This window comes from Mustela putorius, unplaced genomic scaffold (genome assembly GCF_011764305.1).
Source record: "Mustela putorius furo isolate JIRA1106 unplaced genomic scaffold, ASM1176430v1.1 tig00000083_pilon_pilon_pilon, whole genome shotgun sequence".
Lineage (NCBI taxonomy): Eukaryota > Metazoa > Chordata > Mammalia > Carnivora > Mustelidae > Mustela > Mustela putorius.
In genome coordinates, this window is record NW_025421273.1 from 26,802,488 (window position 1) to 26,823,792 (window position 21,305).

The 21,305-nt window shown below is 37.4% G+C and overlaps 1 protein-coding gene across 4 annotated transcripts in view; it reads right to left on the minus strand.

Annotated features, from left to right (window-relative positions):
- The window catches only part of KCNIP4 (potassium voltage-gated channel interacting protein 4), a 1,128,645-nt gene that overhangs the window by 130,440 nt on the left and 976,900 nt on the right, over nt 1–21,305 (minus strand). Inside the window, exon 2 of one of the 4 annotated variants that reach the window (XM_004762691.3) lies at nt 3,770–3,871. The exons of the other annotated variants lie outside the window; for them this stretch is intronic. Within the exon in view, the coding sequence (XP_004762748.1) occupies nt 3,770–3,871 (102 nt within the window). The remainder of the gene's footprint in view (nt 1–3,769; nt 3,872–21,305) is intronic. 4 annotated transcript variants of the gene reach the window in all.

Consider the following 21,305-nt stretch of genomic DNA (forward strand, 5'->3'; position numbering starts at 1 on the left):
AAATCTTAAAAAAAAAAGTGCCTTTTACATTTTTAATAACAAAGTTAGTGCATATGAAAGTATGCCATGTAAGAAAAGTATAAAAATGTGGTATAGTTGTGATCATTAATGCACACACTTTGTTGGGAAAAGATGTTACTTATTTGTAGTTACTACAAGGTAGAGGAGAATACCAGGATTAGGAGTGTGTTGTATGATCTGTGTGTGTGTACGTGTGTGTGTGTGTGTGTGTGTGTGTGTGATTTCTTAACTTTTCTTTTAAGCTTTCTAAATTTACTGCCATGAAGAGGAGTGACTTTGGTGAATAAACCACTTGCCCTCCCAGCTCTGAAGGAGAAGGAGGGGGAGGAGACGGAAAGCTGTCCTGTGGAGGAAGGAGCAGGTGCTGCAGATTCCACTCTCAAGCATTGAACTAGGACCAATATGCTTGGAAGTTAAAAAGGAGGCTGATTTGGGTCCAGCAGGAGGAAGAATGCTATGTAAAGCTGGCTGACACCAAATTGGTGTCTCCCTGATGAAGCACAGCAGCTTGCTGGTGGTGACAGAGGAGTCTGTCTGGAAGCCAGATGTGAGGTGAAGCTCCGGGTCTTCCTAGGTTCTCTTCAAACTCTCTAGTGCTCTGACTAGAAAGTCAAGCACTCCCTAATTCAGCAGGAGTTTTGGTCTTTCTGTAGGAAATATTTTTTTTCCTTTTGTTATTTGCATGATAGAGATAAATTCCACATTCCTTCCCTGAGGAATGAAGAGCTCTTTCTTACCTAACTTCCTGGAAAAGAGAATGGAATTTAGAATGAGTATTGGCCCTTCGTTAACTACCTTTTGGCCCCTTAATCTTTGAAGGTGCATGGGATGTGGTGGAGAATATTCCCTCAGCCACTGCACCACTCGTTCAAGCCTAGAACTGGCTCCATCAAGCTGAACCTCACCACAGGGTTCTCTGTGGTCCAGCATGCAGACATTTGGTGGCCAAACTTTTCCTCTGGTGGCATAGGGTCCTCTGCCCCTCCGGGCACCTGGCTGTAACCATCTGCCTTGTGTTCTCATAACATTTTTTTCAGTCCTGTGCCTGACTGTGTGGGGTCTGATTGTGGATAGGGACCCATAAATAACAGCCTTCTGATATAGCAGTAGAATTAATGTGTTTTCCTATCCAAGCAATCTATTTCCACCTGCTAGGGTGTTCTCATGCCAGGTGGCTAGTGGGGAAAGTGTGGCTAGTGGGGAAGGGAGCTATATTTGCAGAACTTTTGGGCTCATAGTCTAAGTCTAGCATCAGTTCAATATCAGCCAATTTACGAAATCCCATTTTTATAAAAATGTCAGTTCTCAGGATTATTCTGTTCATTTTTAGTATCTTTTATTATTATTTTTTCCCTTCAAGAAAGATCCTGGTTTTCCCTTCACAATTAGTTGAAAATTTCATTGCATCCTCCATGACCATTTATTTGGGGTCTGACCTTACCAGGGATTGGTGCAGGAAGAGTGCTAATAGGACTTGGCAATTTTGTTCTTCCAAGTGAAGATAAGAATCCATTTGAAAATTATATTTTACCTGTCTGCTGTGTACAAATGACTATGTTTTCAGTGAATATCTGGTAAATTGGCAATTTTGACTCCAGCTTGAAAGGAGGAAAGCAATGGCTCTAATAACCAACATTTGCTGACAAATAGTGGCAATAAAAACGTCTGCAGCTTCAATATTGGGAATGATTGAGGCCGGGACATCATTCTGGGATTACGGCCTCTTAGGTTGCTGATGACACATTATGTTTTTGTTTGTAAGACAATGTGTGTGGTGTGTGCGATGAGTGGAAAAAATTGAAGCAATGGATCTCAACAATAACTTAAATTTTTCTCCATCAGATTGTCACCAATAAAAGTAATTTTGTTCTGTGCCCTCTCCCCACAGAATGTTCCAGTAGAATAGAAAGTTTGTAAAGCTCTTTTATTTACTGCTATATCTCCCCAAATGAGAATAGGAACTGACACGTAATACATACGGTGTACTGGCATGTAATACATTTATGGTGATTGAATAAGTGAATTAATTAAATCTTATTATTATGATAAATTTTGTCTAAAGACTGCACTGAAGTTACTATTTTATCCTAGGACTTTGACTGGATGTATCAGGTTGTTTGAGGTACTTTCTCTAGTTTCCCCATTTACATTATGGAGATTAGTGAAATTTAAAATAAATAAATAATACATTTTAATACATTTTATTTATTTAAAATAAATAAAAAATACATTTTTTATATCACTGAGCCTATCAATTCCTATAAGATGGTGAGGCAGAATATAAAAAGAGTTGGTGAAGGCATGGGTTAGAGCCCACACATAGAATGTGTTAGTGAGATTCTTCATACGCTGTTTCATCACTGCCAAAGAACAACACCTTCTCTGTCTGATTCTAACAGTTGTTTGATGTTTGAAAAAAACTGTATATGAAATAATGTAAACGGGACACCAGGGTGCCTCAGTCAGTTAAACCTCTGCCTTCAGCTCAGGTCATGACCCCAATGTCCTGGGATTGAGTCCTGTGTAGGGCTCCCTGCTCAGCGGGGGGTCTACTTCCTCCTCTCCCTCTGTGTTCAATCTCTCTCTCTCAAATAAATAAATAAATAAAGTCTCAAAAAAAAAAAGAGTGTAAACACAGGATAAATGTAAATGTTTGTTATAAATTGTATCTAGCATCATTATAAAATAAATAAAACATTGTCCTTTAGATACCCTCTACCTTCTACTCCTCAAGATTGTCACAAAATTGGAGAGAAAGAGAAGGTGGAGAGAGTGAAGGTTAGTCTTCTATGTCAACTTGGCTAAGTTAGGCACCCAGTTATTTCAAACAACACTAATCTCAATGTTGCTGTCAAGGTATTCTGCAGACCTGGTTAACATCTACTAACAGTCGACTCTATGAAAAGGAGATGACCCTAGATAATGTGGGTGGACCTCACCCCAGGCTGAACAGCCAGGCAAAAACTGAGATTTCCTGGGAAGAAGGAATTCTGTATCAAGACTGAAGTCTCCCATCCTGCCTGAGTTTCCAGCCTGGCAGCCTGCCCTAACGATTTCAGACACGCCAGCCCCCACAGTCATGGGAACCAATTCCTAAAAATAAATACCTTTATACATGTTTGTGTGGATATACATACATATGCATATTTACACACATATGCATGTGTTTATGCATGTGTATGTGTGTATGAATGTATATATTGGTTCTGTTTTCCTAGAGAACCCTGAGTGATGCAGAGAGAGAGAGTGAGCAAAGGAAAAAAAAAAAACCTATTTGCATAAATGGTTTCCATTTTGTAGTAGCTTTTCTAACCTAGTGATTCTTCTGAACTTTGGGGGTATCTGAGTGGTGTGTGCCAAATGCATGGATGAGTCAGAAAATCTACAAGGTGATGCAGGGTGAAGTGTGTAGCAGCTCTGCTAACCAGTGAGCCCATGGAAATCCCAAGGCTACTCTCACCTCTCGGATCAAACAGAAACTTCCAAAAGTTTTGAAGTCCAGGCTCTCATAACTAACACTGTGCCATCAGCCTGCCAGATGGGAAGGGCCTCACAATCGCACAAAAGTTCCCCTGGGTGTTTGGGTACACTAGAGTACATCAATAGACTTGGTTTTGCATAATATAACATATAGATTTTTTTTTCCCTTTAGAAGCAGAGAACTGGAGTGCATGCAGACCTAAAAGAACAAAACAAACAAACAGGCAGGGTGTTGGGGGGAGAAAAAAAAAAACAAAAACAAACTTGCTTTGAACAGCAGGAGACGACGTTTTGGCAGCTGAGCAGGGCAAGAGCTTCATGAGCCGCTCTTTAATGCTGCGCTTGGTGCTGTTCTGAGCGTAGAGGAAACCTAGAACATATGCGATGGGTTCTGTTAATGCTGTCTGCGGAAAGAAACGGGCATGCTGCACGGCTTATCACAGGAAGCTGGGCAGGCAGGGGACGGATGCAGACATCTGCTAAGCAGGCAATCACAGGCAGTGGGTTGGGACCCCAGAAGGAAAAAAAAAAAAAAAGGAAATAATCCCCCCCCTTCTCATTGTTTAGGTTTTCTTTTCAAAACTTTTCCATATGTTGCATTTAATCATACGGTGCATTAGCTAGTGGAAATAGAATTTCACGAGTCTTTTTGAGCAGTTAAAGTAAAATTTGGTGGCTTTTTTTGGCCTGAGGTTAGGAAGATCACTGAAAGAATTAATGGGATTGAACTGTCTATATTCAAACCAGAGTTGGGGCCCATGTGACAATTTTCTGTTCTTGTTGCTCCCCGTCTTTGATTACAGAGGCGATAGACGCCCTGAATAAATCATTCACACCGCAATCACCTGTTAGTACCTTTGCCTTCCCTGAAAGTGAGACAATAGATGTCCTTGATATTCAGCCTCATTAGCACAAGTGGATATGCCCAGAGATGCAACCTGGCTTTTTTTCACATGTGCGTATTAATGGATAGAATTATTCAAGCAAAGTAATTCCAGAAGAAGCAAGGCGTGTTCACAAAGTGTTAACCCTGGAATAGATGGAGTTATATATGTGACTTCACATGGTTACGGACCAGTCAAGGAAAATCAATAGCACTTGGGTGGGCAAGTTAGTAAAAAATAAAAAAAAAAAAAATCTTGGAACAACTGTTGCTGTCAAGACCCACAACTGTCCAACTCATCATTAACTTGTCCACTAAGTGCCCAGCGCCCGAATTTGTATGTTGATATATAAATATATATATATAGTCCCCCCTCCAAATTAATTCAGAAATTGTTGAATATAAGGCAATAATAAGAGAATCAATTCAAATCTAGGTTAGACCATCTTCTATCTTTATAATATGGGCCTGGCAATGCATCATGTGTAGTTTTCTACTTTATAATTCCTACCTTGGAATTTTAAAGAGTTCTGACCACAAGGCTACTAATCTATTTCCTTTTGGGGATATTCTACCACATCATCAGGGTGCACTGGGTAAAAACCTGATGAATCTTTTGTGTGGGGGAAGACAGAGAACTAGTAGATACATAAATCAAATCATATCATTTCTCTTCGTAAAAGCTCTCTATAACCTTCATGCTATTCTTTGGGGAAAAAAATCACACTTGCTACCACAGACACCAATCCCTGAATGAGCTGGCCATGCCTTACTCTCTGACAACATTTTAACCATCCTCTTGCTCTAGACTATTGGCCAGTGGCCAAGCTATTCTTCTTACCTTTGTTGGAACTCATAAAACAGTCTCTCCTCTGCCCTTGACACTTATATGGTACAGAATGTCTTGTTTATTTAATATCTCAAGTGCTAATTGATCATCTGGCACATAAGAAGAGATCAATAAATGTCTGACAAATGAGTGAATAAATTTACTTTCAATACCAAAACAAGACCTGATTTCATTTCCTTGAGTTAGTTAGTTTTTTAGCTTATAAAATAAATCAGATTTACATAGAAAGAAATCTTTAGTTGGCTTCTTCCTTGTACATTTGTAGAGGGACACATCCATCTAAGTAAATATCTTCTGGAACATTAGGATTTTGCTTTATTTTAGCTTCCCAAGCATGACAGTCTGCTCTCTTCTTTGGACATTTCAAATCCCTGCCACTGTATGCACAGTCTGGTGACCCTTCACCAAAGATCAACTTCAAAATGTCCATGCAGACTTTAAAACTCAATACAAGCACATTTACTTCTGGTTAACTTCTGCTGTGGTATCTCCACGCTTCCTGAAGGAAAGGGCCTCCTCCATCCCCTGCTCTATCTTTTCTGTTGTTTCGGCTGCACTTCCTCCTGCTACTGTTATGGGTATCACATCCTACTATAGGGTAAGACCCTATTCTGATAAGGAATTAGAAAGAAAAGGTTCTACCAGCCATCTGCAGTAGGAGAAAGGCTTTAGTCGTACCTAGTACCCAGCTCTTTCACTTCATGTTTGATTTCTTGGTGTCCAGCCAAACTCCATAGGCACCCCTGAAATTGTCACATGACAAACACTCAAGAAATATTTGCTAGTTGCTTGATTTCCTCCTTTCCCCTTAAATTCTGATACCTGCCAAGCTCACTCTATCTATAACAGCTGCAGGACTCTCAGGTCTAGGTGTAGGAGAGGGAGCTTCCTGCCTCCCAAGCTCAGGCTATTAATGGTTACTCCCTGACTCCACCCCAATTTGGTAATTAATGATGTTCTCCCTTGGAACATCTTTTGAACTGGACTATAATGTTTTGAACTGTACTATACATTTGTTGTTTTTAATCAGGAGTCAGAAGTCCCAGATTTTAGTTCTTGTTCAGTGACCTTGGACAGGTTATTAAACTTTTTTGGGTTTCTGTCTTTTTTTGTAAAACAGAAGGACTTATACTAAGGGATATTTGTTGTAAAAACACAGTTTAAGGATCCCTTTTAGAAATACATTTAAATAGAAATTGTATATGACTTCTAAGTAGTTTTTATTTCCTGGTAGATAAACAAATCAACTTTTATTTGACTATAGACATTATTCAAATTCTCAAGGGTCTTTTCCTTCAAAATAAATAAGAATATGATTTATCATAATTGTTGAAAAATGATATAAACAAAGTCCCCAAAGTTTCCAAATTATGTGGAAAAACAAATATTTTATTTTATTTTAATTCTAGGATAGTTATCATTTAGTGTTATATTAGTTTCAGGAATATAATACAGTGATTCAACACTTCCATACATCACCCAGTGCTCATCATGACAAGGGCTTTCCTTAATCTACCTTGTTTTTACAGTGTATTCTCCTCAATGAGAACTTTAGCTTTCTTAAGTCAGGTTGTAGACACCATATAATTTCCTCTATCTCTGTACCTCTCTCTCTGCTACCAGATATTTCTGTTCTTTTCCTCTTAAAGTGTAGTGGTTGAGTGGTCAAGCACTGTAGTGAAACAGCCTGAAACCAGATCCCAGTATCTTATGACATTGGGTAAGTTTATTGAATCCCTCTGAATCTCAGTTTCCTGAACAACAGAATGGATTAGTAATAATATCTACCTCATAAATTTGTTAGAATCTAATGGATAATAAAGCACTTATTTAGCACAATGATTGTTCATAATTTTATAATGTAGATTCAATAGATGTTAATTTTTTTTTCAGTTCTTTGGTATATGATATTTCCTCCTACCTCAGGTCCTTTCTAGATGCTATTACCTCTAACTGAGCTTTTCTTCCCCCCCCCCCCTTTGTGGCTTGGTTAACTCCTGTCTGCCTTGAGATTTCAGTTCAATATTACTTTCTGAGGAAAACCCTACATGACAGATGAAACTAGATTATGAACAGCTCTATTATATTCTTGTAGAGTTTCCTATATTTCTCCTTCATGACATTATCATGAATATAATTAAAACAATTGATGACATTATTTTATATTTGATACATATCTTTCCTATTGTGGTATAAGATTAAGGATATCTACATTCAGCTTTTAGAGAGCAACCATTGCTGACTGTTATCCCACTATAAGAAACCATAATTCTGGTCAAACCATGTGATGCAACTGTTTTCAAGTACTGAACAACAAGAAATGTAGAACTGTAGTACTTCAGAGAAAAGAAATCTAAGAGGTAACCTTCGCAAGTGCCCTGGCTCTCTCTACCTAGTGGCATGTTCTTTCCATAGTCCAGAGGGATACAGATCATGCTTATAGACCTCAGAATTCTGGACTCCCAAAGTGACTAGAATTTGCAGGAGAAGGCGCTAGAAACTATACCACCAACTTTCCTGGCAGATTGTGGGTCTTCTCAGCCTCAATAACTGTGTAAGCCAATCTTTCATTGTATCCATATTTATCTACATGTCTATCTCCAATTGGTTCTGTTTCTCTGGAGAACCCTGACTAATACAGTCACTGATCAAGGCCTGAATCATGCATGTTCAAGATCAGATCCCATAATACCGAGGAGGCACAAGCTGCCAAAGGGCTGAGAATTGAATGGAAATACCAGAAGTCATGTCATGCTGGGAGATGAAATTCTGACCCAAAAGGAAAAAAAAAAAAAAAAAAAAAAACGGAAGGAAGAGAAAAAACCACACTGCTGCAGTAAACACCACTGGCATTCACTGGAGAGCTCAGACAGACCATGTTTTTGAGGTAAGAATCATTTCCTAGAGTAAGGGCTACATCCTATGACTACATGTAAAACCAAAATTGACCTATCCTAACAAATAATAGAATGAAAGTTGTTAAAACCAGAGGAAGTGCTAGTAACTATGGAATGCCTTCCAGAACAATACTCAACACTCTTGAAAAGAAGATAAAATCCAAACTCCTTACACTGCATTTTAACAATCACACCATCGAAAATGAGCTGACTTGTTAAGGAATGGAAAAATGTGACCCATAATCAAGTTCTTGAGAAAAAGGATCAATAGAAACAGACCTAGGGATGACACAGATATCAAAATATGTAGAAAATGGCATAAAGTAGAAGATGGTCATAGCAAGTAACCAGTTGAAAAATTTGGGCAATGAAATTAAAACTATAAAAAGGAAACAAATAAAAATTCTAAAAATGAGAAGAAAAATATAAAAAATATAAAAACTTCCTTAGGTGGACTTAACAGCAGATGGGAGACTACTGAAGAAAGAGTTATGAGCTTGACTAGATATGAAAAGAGACAAATCATCCAATCTGAATAACAGAGAAAGGTGATTAAAAAGTAAATAGATTTTTTAATAATTAAAAGAAGATATCAAGTCGTCTAACATGAATGTATTTTTTTAAAAAAAGATGAATCAGGAAAGAAGAGTTTGCAAAAAAATGTCCCAAATATTCCAAATTTAGTTATAATCATTAATGTACAGATCCAGAAAGCTTATTGAACCACAATCAAGATAAATACTAGAAGAATCGTGTATAAGCACACCATAGTCAAATTGCTGAAAAAAAATGGGGAAAAAAGCTTAAAAAACCCAAATCTAGAATAAAAAGACATATTACAAATAGAGATAAAATAATATAAGAATGGTTTCTCACAGAAATAACAGAGGCCAGAATACAATGGAATAAGTTCTGGGGGAATATACAGACTTTCAATCCAGACTTCTATATTCAGTGAAAATAGTTTTTTGAGAAGGAAAGTGAAATAAAGATATTTTCAGACAAATCAAAGCTGAGAAAAGTCATAGCCACTAGAGCTGCATTACCAGAAATACTGAAGGAATTTCTTTAGGGTTAAAGGAAATGATGTGATATGAAGATCTACAGATAGAAACAAAGAGCAAAATGAAGAGCCTTGGAAATTGAAAATACATAATTTTATTTCCTTTGTTTAGAACAACAATGACAAAACATATTGTGACATTCATTATATTTATAGATATAAAATTTGACAATATCATAAGGGCGGGAAGGCAAATGCAAATTTACTGCTAGTACATTTTACACTAAGTGGTATAATATCAACACTAAGTAGTCTGAATAAAGGCAGGAGACATATTACAACCTCTAGATGCCAGGGAAATAGGTAAGGAATAGTAAGAGGTGGTGCAGTTGAAAAGCCAACTGAGGAAATAAAATGGAATACCAAAAATATTCAATTAATTGTGAAGAAGTCAGGGACAGAGGAGTAGAAAAGCAAAGAGAGCATAAAAAGACAGCAGACTATATTCAACCATATCCTCAAATCAGAAAGCAAATCTTTCTTATCTACTACTGTATCCCCATTACCTTGCATAATGCCTGTTATATAAAAAGTGTCAATCAATATCTGCTGAAAGCATGAAATCAGATTATATGTTATATTATGGTCTCAACATATACAGATTAGCTGCATGTCTATAATTAGCAGATACATTTAAAATCTGCATGGTGTATTTCCTCAGTGTGGGTGAAGCAGTCTCCTCCCCAACTCTAAATAGACATCTGGGTATGAAGGCTTTCTGCTAAGGATGAGTCTGACTACATTCCGAAACCAATAAAACTAAAAGAAATTTAATGTTGAAGGTTTGTCAACCAGCAGAATGCCTTAGTATGCAGGACATTTTACCATCATGAACACTCTTTGATATATTAAAAACCTTACATCACATAAATATTTATTCATTTATTTAAAACAAGCATTTATTGTAGCTCTTATAAACATTTAAATAATGTTTATTGTATACTATGGATATAGATAGGTTATATAAGAAAAAGTCCCTGCTCTCCAGAGTCTAACCAGGTACATCAGTATTAACACCTATTGCATTGCATGATTAATTTGCCAATTTCCTTCACTAAATCTCAGATTTGCTGAAGGATTCTGTGCATCCATTAATTCATTTATTCAAAAATCATTTATTGAGTGGTTAGAATGTGCTAGACATGGTCCAGGTGCTGGGAATAATGTGAGTGAATAAAACAGACACCAACTCTTACTCTTTTTCATCAGACATTATATTCATAGAAAAATAAAAAAAAATAAATAGCAAAATATAAAGTCTGTCAGATAGAAAACAAAGATGAGGCATAGAGACTTCTGTTGGTGAGTAGGATTGGGAAGTGGAGTGGAAGAGTCTGGTATTTTTCAATGTGGTTGCCAGGGAAGGATTCAGTGGAGTTATATTTGAGCAAACATGTCTAATGAGATGAGAAAGTGTCTTACTCTGTTTTGATTATTAGCATTATTAGCAGCTACTGCAGCATATTATATATATTAGGCACTAATATAGGTATGTTCAATGATTAATCTTCTCTATTTATTAAGTTTTTCAATTAATTCTTATGGACACCTACATGGATGGATTAATACCTTAAATTAATTGGCTATATAAACCTTTGAGTCCAATGATCTGTTCATAATTTGTGGCCTTAGAGATCAAAATTAATCCAACTCCCTTTTTTCATCAAGAAGTTAGGGGCACCTGGGTGGCTCAGTGGGTTAAAGCCTCTGACTTCGCTCAGGTCATGATCTCAGGGTCCTGGGATCAAGCCCCGCATCAGGCTCTCTGCTTAGTGGGGAGTCTGCTTCTCCCGTTCTCTCTCCCTACCTCTCTACCTACTTGAGATCTCTCTTTCTGTAAACAAACAAACAAACAAACAAAAAAACCCCCAAAAGACAAAACCTTAAAAAAAAAGAAGTTAAACCAGAGATCTAGCACTTTAAAACTCCTGAAACAAAGTAATACAAAAAGAATAAAAAGTAAGAGTACAAATAAATAGATCACTGCACATTGTGATACAATTGAATGAAAATGTCTTCATTTTACCAGTGGGAAAGATTTCATCTTAAAAAGTCTGACATTACTGAAAATTAATCAGCCTAGGGTGTTTGGTCCATATTTGTGACCCCCTCTTTCCCCAGATTTCAGTGGTCATGTATCTCAGTGGTCATTTTGCACTGACTGCTTTTCCTGTTCTACAATAAATGGCACTACATGTAAATGTCAGGTGTCCACAGTGAGTGATGGGCTTGAATTATGAATTCAACAACTAATGACCACAGTGATAAACATGGCAATTTTGCCACAATGAGAAGCATGCTTATCTTCCTCCATTTGTATGTAGTACAGCTGATAGCAAAAACGAATACTTTCTGTGGCTTTGCACGGGAATAAAGTCTCCTACTCCATAACTAACAACCCTATTCGGGTTCTTTCTTGTGCTTTTGAATTATGGACAATGTTCTTCTTCCTAGGTGTTCAGCCTGTGGATGTCACATGGAGGAAAAGAGCTAATGATGTTTCCATAGACATGGTGTCTTCCCTGGAATCAGTAACTATGACCAAGTGCCAAGAGTTTCAGTGGCACTGTGATTCCATCTGTATGTCCCTCCTTTGAATCACTTGCAAACTGATTTATGAGCAGTGACTTGATGTTGAAGCTAGGAAGTATATTTTTGACTAGTTGCAAATGTGAACTTATCCGACAGCATGTTTATTTTTCAGATAAGCTTATGGCTTATAAGTACACACACACATTTTATTTTGTATTTCCAAATTTATTTCTAAAAAAGAAGGTCCCAAATAATTTGGGGTTCATACTCTATTGAAAACTGCTGCCAACTACGCCCATTGTTACTGGTCCTACTCTCAGTTCTGGATGTAATTGTTCACCTTTAGGAAGGGCAACAGCAGGGTTAATGACTGAAAATGAGGGGAAAATATCTACATTTAATTTTGAAACTTTATGAATGTCGGAGGCAGAGCTCTGACCTTCCTAATTGACTGGTTTTGTTTTCCCTGGTTGTAAACAAGTTACATTTTATCTATCAGTTAATCCAGAATGAGGAAGCCAGAAGGTACCTGAATTTGCTGGAAATGATCTACAGAATCTAAATGCAAATAGAGTGAGTTTGACTCTACTTAGAGATGCTACTTGAAGACACCTGTTTCTCATAAAATGCGTGCCACTCGGTCTGTCAGCCATTCAGACTCCCTCCTGTGTCTCTCTCTGTCCCAGTTTTCTCTAGCTCACTCTCCCCCTCTCTTCCTTAGCCTTTGTCACTTCTTTACCTGTCTCCTCCTTGCTCTCTATCTTTGTGCTTCTCACACTCCAGGTTTTTCTCTCTTTGTCCTTCTAAATCTCTATTTGTATCTCTCTTTTATCTTTCTCTGCTCTCTGTCCTTCCCTGCCTATTACTCAGTTTCTCTCTCAATCAAGGCAGGGTTCTACTGAATTTTTTTTACCTTTGTGTTGACTGCAAGTCTCATGAAAAATGCAGAGAGAGCTTTAGTCAACAGACTATAGGATAATTATTGTACCTTATTGCTGGGCAAATATTAGTAAACAACTGGATGGCTAAGAGCTATAAGGCTTTCTAAAACAGTACTAAGGGCTTGTGATTGTCCACATTAACACCCCCTTCTCTTGGCAGAATGAGTCAAAGAATACTAGCAGAAAACAAAAACATGGAAAAGTTGTCAGTTTTCTTCGGGTTCCTTTAAAATTGATCACTGAAACCCAATTTTCCTTCGTTCTTCTGCACAAATGACCCAAACTGCATATATGGTGAGATCCTCTGTGTGGGGGCTGGGAAATTATCTATAGTCCTCTATAAGTAGGGGTTTGCCCTGGACAGTGCCAATTTACAACAAAGGTCTTAACATCCCATCTGTTAGTATCCACTTTTCATGTCCAAAGTGTTCCAGTTTAAGATAACAGATTACATGAGCAACAAGTGTGGTCTGGTTCCATAATGTTCAGTCACTGTCAAAATGGCCACTTCATTATATGGTAAATAATGTAAATGTGCAATTTCATTTTTTAAAATAGCTATAAGTAGGAGCATCTGAGTCGCTTAGTCAGTTAAGTCTCTGTCTTTGGCTCAGGTCATGTTCCTGGGGTCCTGGGATTGAGCCCTGTGTTAGGATTCCTACTCAGTGGGGAGCCTGCTTCCCCTCACCCCTGCCTGCCTCTCTGCCTACTTGTGATTTCTGTCAAATAAATAAATAAAATCTTTAAAAAAAAGGTATTCTTGCCAACATAAAAAATGTAAATAATTTAGAATGTATTAATAATTATAACATTTGTAGCAGAAAGTCTAGCCACTTTGGAATCAGAAAGAACTAGTTTCAATCTAGGCTTTGCCATTTTTCATTTTGAGACTTTAGATAAGTAACCTAACCTCACTGAGCCTTTTTGATCTCACCTGTAATCATGGGGGAAATCACATCAGGATAAACAGTAAAGCAGGAACATTCTCTGCATTTCACTTGAACGTAATCTTGCCTTTAGAAACGAAGGACATAAATAATACCTAAAATGCAGTGTTCTAACACAACAATAAGAACTTTCTATGTGCCAAGCACTTTACAAGCATTATATCATTTAACCTTCCTATGAACTCCATGTGGCAGATAATAACATGATAGCCAAATTATAGGTAAGGGAATTAAGGGTATAAAGCTTTGAAGGAGCAGGACCAGGATATGAGCATATGTCTATCTGTCTCAATCTAGGTCGACATGCTGACTTCTCTACTGCACTAATGATGGCTCTAATAAATCAGAACACTTCACTTATTGGGTCTGACTGTGTAACCTTTGGCTATAGCATGTCTGTTTCACTTTGTGGGGGTTCTTTATTTCCTTCCCCAACCCCTCAGTTAGGCTTCTTAAATCATCCTATCTTGAATATAGTGCCCAAAACTTGATGACCTATGCTCCTTTACTAGAAATGCTGCCTCTAATTCTATTTTCTTCTGTAGGACATCTATCAATTTCCTGGTGGTATTAAAAAGTAATACTGCAGTTGAAGAGAAAACTGCACTAGAAGATCCAATTTCTTCATCTGAAAAATGGTGCTAATATGTGACACTTACTAATGGCAAGGAAGGTAGGAGATGAATGAAGTAATTGTTTCTGCAAAATCTTTCAAATGATAGAAGAAATACAATGAAACCCATTATAACTTCCAACATGAAACATCACTTTCTTATTCTTTTGGGTCACTGTATGTAATCTTCTTTCAAAACTTCATTTATCCTATAAAATTATTTGTTTATTAGTCTAACCAATAGGTACTTATTGAGTATATTATAAGGCAGACCCTGTGATAGGTACTTGGGATGATAATCAGATAAGACATGCAGTGAAGCTCAAGTGTTTACAATTTTGTGAATACCAATTAATTAGCCCTGGCTACTTATTAGAATCACCAGAATGGCTTAAAAATTTGCTATGACTGATCACTCCAGACCAAGTGAATCAGCTAACTCAAATGGGAAACCCAATTTATTTCTGTAAGATTTATTTATTTGAGAAAGAGAGAGAGAGAGAGATGGTGCTTTTGACTGGGGGGCGGGGAGGGCAGAGGGAGAAAATCTCAGGCAGACTCCATGCTGAACATTGAGCTCATAGTGAGGCTTGATCTCATAACCCATGTTATCATGACCTGAACTGAAACCAAGAGTTAAGTGCTCAACTGACTGAGTCACCCAGGACCTTCTAAATTGAACCACTGTCCTGTTCTGCACCAAACCACATGCAGATAGGTTTTCCTAAGAACTATAGTTTTACAATTTTGATATGGACATTACATCAGGTTGAATGGTGTCTCTCAAAAATTCATGTTCATGCTGAACCTTAGAATGGGACTCTTTTGGGAAATAGAGTCTTTGCAGATACAATTAGTTAAGATGAGGTTATGCTGAATTTAGGATGGGCCCTAAATCAAATGATGTGTGTCCTTATAAGATAAAGGACACACACACACACACACACACGAAAGAAGGCCATACAAAGATGGAGGCAGAGATTGGATTGATGCAGGTATGAGCTAAGAAATGCTAATGATTGCCCTCAACCACCAGAAATTAAAAGAGAGGCATGAAATAGAATATCCCTCAGAAACTCCAGAAGGAACTCACCATGTTGATACATGGTTGACACAATTAATTTAAGACTTCTCTCCTAATCTGTGAGAGAATACACTTTTGCGGTTTGTAGTAATTTATTACAGAAGCCATAAGAAACTAACACAGATATCAGTTAATGAATTTTCTAGGATGCCAGAAAAAATCAAATTATATCATGGCTACATATTCCTCCTCTACTTAGAACACTTCCTTTATATATGGAGTTCTTCAAAATCTAAGGCATGGTGCTGTACTTATGATACCTTCTTAATGGTACTGGTATTTTTTACAAATTCTCACTAAGCATATTTACACTAGGTAAATTAATTTATAACACCCTACAGGTGAGTAAATTTTTCACTTTGGAGTTGACATGCTCTATATTCTGCAGTTAAGGTTAAGTAAATCTCTGTTGAGGATAAGCATTCACAAAGAACTAAACTAGAAGTAAGAGTCTTCCCTTCCTTGTTTCTAGTTAATTAACTAATCTGATATTTATTGAATTTTAGATGACTTTCAGTATCCCTGATACTAATAGCCAAATTCCCTACAATGACTTGCAAAGTGTGCCCATTGCTTCCACCAAAACTCCTCTCTTTTTTTTTTTTTTACTTTTTTATAAATTAATTTATTTATTTTCAGAAAAACAATATTCATTATTTTTTCACCACACCCAGTGCTCCATGCAATCCATGCCCTCCATTATACCCACCACCCGGTACCCCAACCTCCCACTCCCCCGCCACTTCAAATGCCTCAGATTGTTTTTCGAAGTCCATAGTCTCTCATGGTTCACCTCCCCTTCCAATTTGTCCCAACCCCATTCTCTCTCCAACACCCCCTGTCCTCCATGCTATTTGTTATGCTCCACAAATAAGTGAGACCATATGATAATTGACTCTCTCTGCTTGACTTATTTCACTCAGCATAATCTCTTCCAGTCCCGTCCATGTTGCTACAAAAGTTGGGTATTCGTCCTTTCTGATGGAGGCATAATACTCCACATCTTCCTTATCCATTCGTCTGTTGAAGGGCATCTTGGTTCTTTCCATAGTTTGGCAACCGTGGCCATTGCTGCTAAAAACATCAGGGTACAGATGTTTTCACATCTTCTTTTCACAACATCTGTATCTTTGGGGTAAATACCCAGGAGTGCAATTGCAGGGTCATAGGTCTGTCTTTTCTTCTTATTTACTCTTCTGATTCTGAACTTGCTTTTGACTGTCTCTTCTCCTGAAATGTCTTATCTCAAATATCTCCCAGATCACTCCCTTATTTCTCTCAGGTCTTTAGTCCAAAATGGACATTTCAATGACACCTTCTTGGCTATCCTATCTAAACCTGAACTGTCACCTAACCACTCACCTAACCACTCTCTCCTGCCTTACTTCACACCATATGTTGGTTTATTACACTGGTTGACTTTGTCCTCCCCAAAGTCATATGTCAATGACATAACCCCCATTATCTCAGAATGTGACTGTATTGGAGACAAAGCCTTGAAAGAGACAATCAGCTTAAAACGAGACCTCTGGTGTGGGTCTTAATCCAATCTGACTGGTGTCCTTAGAAGAAGATGAGGAGGCACCAGGAATGCCTTGAGCACAGAGCAAAGGCCATATGAGGACACAGGGAGAAGGCAGTCATCTGCAAGCCAAGGAAAGAGGCCTGGTAGAAACTAAACTCTTGACACCTTGATCTTGAACTTCTAGCTTCCAGAACTATGAGAAAATACATTTCTGTTGTGTAAGCTACCCATCGTTTGTTATAGCAGCCCGAGAAAACCAATACAGTTAACCATAAAATCTATTGTCCAACCTGGAACACCACTGAAAATAAAAAGGGGGCATTATAATCATGATATCAAGATGATTGGCATAAACCCAGACTTCCAGGTATCGCAGAACTTTCTGTAGCCTTATCAATAGTGCCAGTCACTATTAATGTACAGTGTACTTAAGTTGTATGTTTATTGCTTGCCTGTCTCCACTGGGTAGTAAATTCATTGAGGGCATGGATTTTCTGTATTTTTACTACTTTATTCCCAGTACCTAAGTATATGGCATGTCGTTCCTTCTCAATTAAAAATGTGTTAAATAAATAAATGTTAACCATAGTGAATGGTTTTGGTTTACTGATTTTATACAAAAGACTTTATAGAAAAGATCTTCATGTGACTACTAATTATTTTGCACCTGCTACCTGCTAGACAGAGGACTAGACATCTTATATATGTTATCATTCATTCTTAAAATGATTTTACAAGCTAGGTATGATCCCTATTTTATACTTTAAATTTTGAACTTAAATACATCAGAGTATTTAGGTCACTTCTATATCCCTCAGCAAGTACGTAGGGATTCAAATTCAGGTCTACATTTCTTCATGCAGAAAAGATGCTGACACATTCTCAGCAGTTAGAAAAGAACATAAATGCAGATTTCCAACTCAACAAGTCCATTGAAATAATCAATATGTATTAGCCTCAATATTGTACCTGTTGAGGTAGAAGGAATATTCACAAATTATATCAATGTGGGTTCAGAAGAAGTCATGTTTAATTAAACAGTGTAAGTGGAAAGAGTCCCAAATACTTTAATCCTAACTTCTCTATCAGCACTACAGAAAAATCAAGAATAACAAATCAATATCCCTAAGATGGATATGAGTATCTCTTCCTGCTAATTTGATTTTAATAACTAATGCTCTAGGCTGACGCACAATGTAAAATATTGTCCTTGAAAACAGGCAGCTCTGTTTGCTGCTCAGGATTTTTATTTATTAGAAACTGAACCAGGAAAATCTGATGTTAAATTTATCATAGTAGCTGAAGAGCTACATCCTGCTGAAGAAAATTAATTGCATGCCAGTTTAGTAGATGTTGTCTGATAACTTTTTGTAAGTAACTATCTTGACCACATCAAAATGTTGCCTAAGAGAATTCTTTGAGTTACATAAAGTCACATTTTGCATGCAAATATGAAATAATATCATGTAAGTAGTAAAGTCTCACACTATGTACAAATTTGAAAGTAATTCAGTACTTGAAATTTTGTTCCATTTGTTAAGAATTTCATAACCTCAAAGCAGGCAGACTGAATGAGTGGTGAGCTGTCTGGGATATTGCTTCAATACAATATCCCTTAAAGCTTGTAACAGAAACTCTGGCCATTCTTTTTAGCCTTATGGAAACATCTAATTAAGACCTTAAATTGCTTGAGGTCTTCAAGAACATGTTCTTCAAATGAAACATAATCCCTCTGTAATTCACACTAACCAAGTGTGACTCCCAAATACAGAGGGACTAAAATTTTAATCCTGAAAATCCTAGTATCACTTAATTCAATTCTACAAGTGTCTGTTCATGCTTAATTCCATTAAATGCTCCTTGATGCTTTCTCTTCCCAAGGATCATAAGATTATATTGAAAACGAGGTAAACTTTTGAGAGATAAAAGTAAAATAATTTAGAAAAAATTACTTCACTCTAGAGACTAATCTGGTGCCTCCTTCTATCATTCAGAACTCCTTACATTTTATTGAATGTATCAGATTCTCTGGCTCTTCCGGATCATGGGATGGAATATAGGATTTCTTAGTAACCCAAAACCATCATACTTTAGAAATCTGCTATGGCCCAAGCATTGTAATGTCATATTATAAATATTATCTTATATAAGCTTCATATAAATAATTTATCAAGAAAAAAACTCAACCCAATAATGTTTTAGTTTGCCCAGGATCAGAAGTCTATAAGTTGGGGCACCTGGGTAGTTCAGTCTGTTAAGTGTCTGCCTTCAGCTCAGGTCATGATTCCAGGGTCCTGGGGTCGAGCACCACATTGGGATCCCTGCTTATCAGGGAGCATGCTTTTCCCTCCGCCTGCTGCTCTCCCTGTTTGTGCTCTCTCTCTCTGTCAAATAAATAAAATATTAAGAAAAAAAAAAGAAATCTAAAGGTTCATGGACTATGTCTATGAACCTGGTCTGTATGAATCCCAAGTCATATATTTACTATTTATGTTACATTTATCTTTGTCTCTCTGGCATCACGCACAATGCCTAGCATTGACTGTTCAAGACGTATTTGTTAAATGAATGACTCAATGTTGGTTGAATTCCAAAGGAGAAAGGGAGGCTCCTTTTTCATGAATAAATCATAACTCTCTCAAGGTTTCCAAAAACAATTAGCATTTTCATAGAGGCAATCTGAAATGCCAGATCTGGCAAACCTGTCACTTGGAGACAAGGGCATTCAAAAAGCTAAGCCTTGAAAATTTGCAGAGAATGCCCTTACCTGGTGGCTTTCAGTATTAGGCTGTGGTTGATGGAAGTTATGGGGGAACCAGGAGAGGGTGGTGGTAGTAGCACACCCAGCATTGTCAGCACGCTTGAATAGTCTGAGATAACAATACTGTTAAAATCACTTGATCACTACAAGGAACAGATCAGAATCATGAAACTGAGATAAGATATCCATCCATACAGAGTATAGTATTTTGTTCTCAGGCTGAAATTTCATAGGAAGCTTATAAAAACAGTTTTGTGGATAAAGAATTGTGGATCCTATCTTATTCTCTGGATGAGTAAAGTCGCTGAATTCCATGTGACCTCAGGATAGTATGGGCACAGAACTGATCAGGACAATTTGTCTGGTAAATGTTTTTATAGCCAAGATAAATCTGAGGGTCAGGTGTACTTTGGGGAGGACATTGAACTGAATAAGTTTGAGCTTCATGTTACTAACAGATGCCTTTTTATTTTTTTAATCTTTTGAGCATTTTACAAAGCATTATCCAACTTGATCATCAAAACAGTTCTATGAGATAAGCTTGTTTGGTATTATAGCCTATAAATCACAAATAAGGGAATTTCAGGAAGTTCAGAAAACATACAGCTCAACTGCTGCCTGGCTGAGACTCTATTCCAGATCCTCTCATACTGAATGGATCTTTTCCAGTATGTTCTTGTTACTTAAAATGTGGTATTCAGACCATCAGTATAGTCTGGGAGCATGTTAGAAATTCAGAATCCTCTGGCTCATCCCTGAGCGACTGAATCAGAATTTGCATTTTAATAAGATCCTCAGGTGATTTGTATGCACTTTATATTGTGAAAGGCATCTTAGACATTATGCTGTATTAGTCATTCCGAATGCCTCGGCTTTGGGAATCTTATCGCGATTTGTTATGAATGAGGGTTAAGTGAAGGCACGGTCATAAGAAGAAGCTGCCCATCTATCAGTCTTCTAAAAACATAATCAGATTTATATACCAATGGTACCACTGATATTAATATAGTATAGGTTAAGATTATAGACTCTGAATCTTGGCTTTCCGGCTTACTGTGAGGCTTTGGGAACATTATTTAACTCTTTAGGCTTCAGTTCAGTCATCCTGGAAATGAAGGTGATAAGGATATTAACCCCATGAGGTCATCGTGAGCATAAAACAAAATGAGTCTTCAGACCCTGTACTTGGTGAGGACACAGTAATGCCCAGTATTTTAAATGTGATGCAAGACAGAGATTCACCCTGCTTGTTTATCTTACTTCTGAAGAGGTTCTTTTGGTCTTTCATTAAGTCAGTCCTTTGAACACTATCAAGGAGACTCACTTCATATTGACTATGATCTATAGAATTCTGCTGAGTGTCACAAGTTCATTGTGAGTTTCCAGTGAATTACCCCTGCAGGAACAATTGACACATTTTTCTGGTGTTTTCATCTTAGGGATTACTCATTTTGTCCATATTTGAAGAAGCCAAAATGAAGTACCATGAGTTCTTCTGTTTTGGGACCTGAAAGTCTGGGCCTTCTAGAGTTTGATAAGCTTTTAAAAATTATTCTTAAAATCCATGGAACAACTGAGAAAAATTTCAGATAAATTCTCTTCCCTAACAGGTCTGGACATAAGAAAATAGAGGAGGGTTCCTCTGTGCTGGGGTGCTCAGAGACTCAGGGAAGCTACAGGGATTGATTTTTAGGATAGATGCTGATCA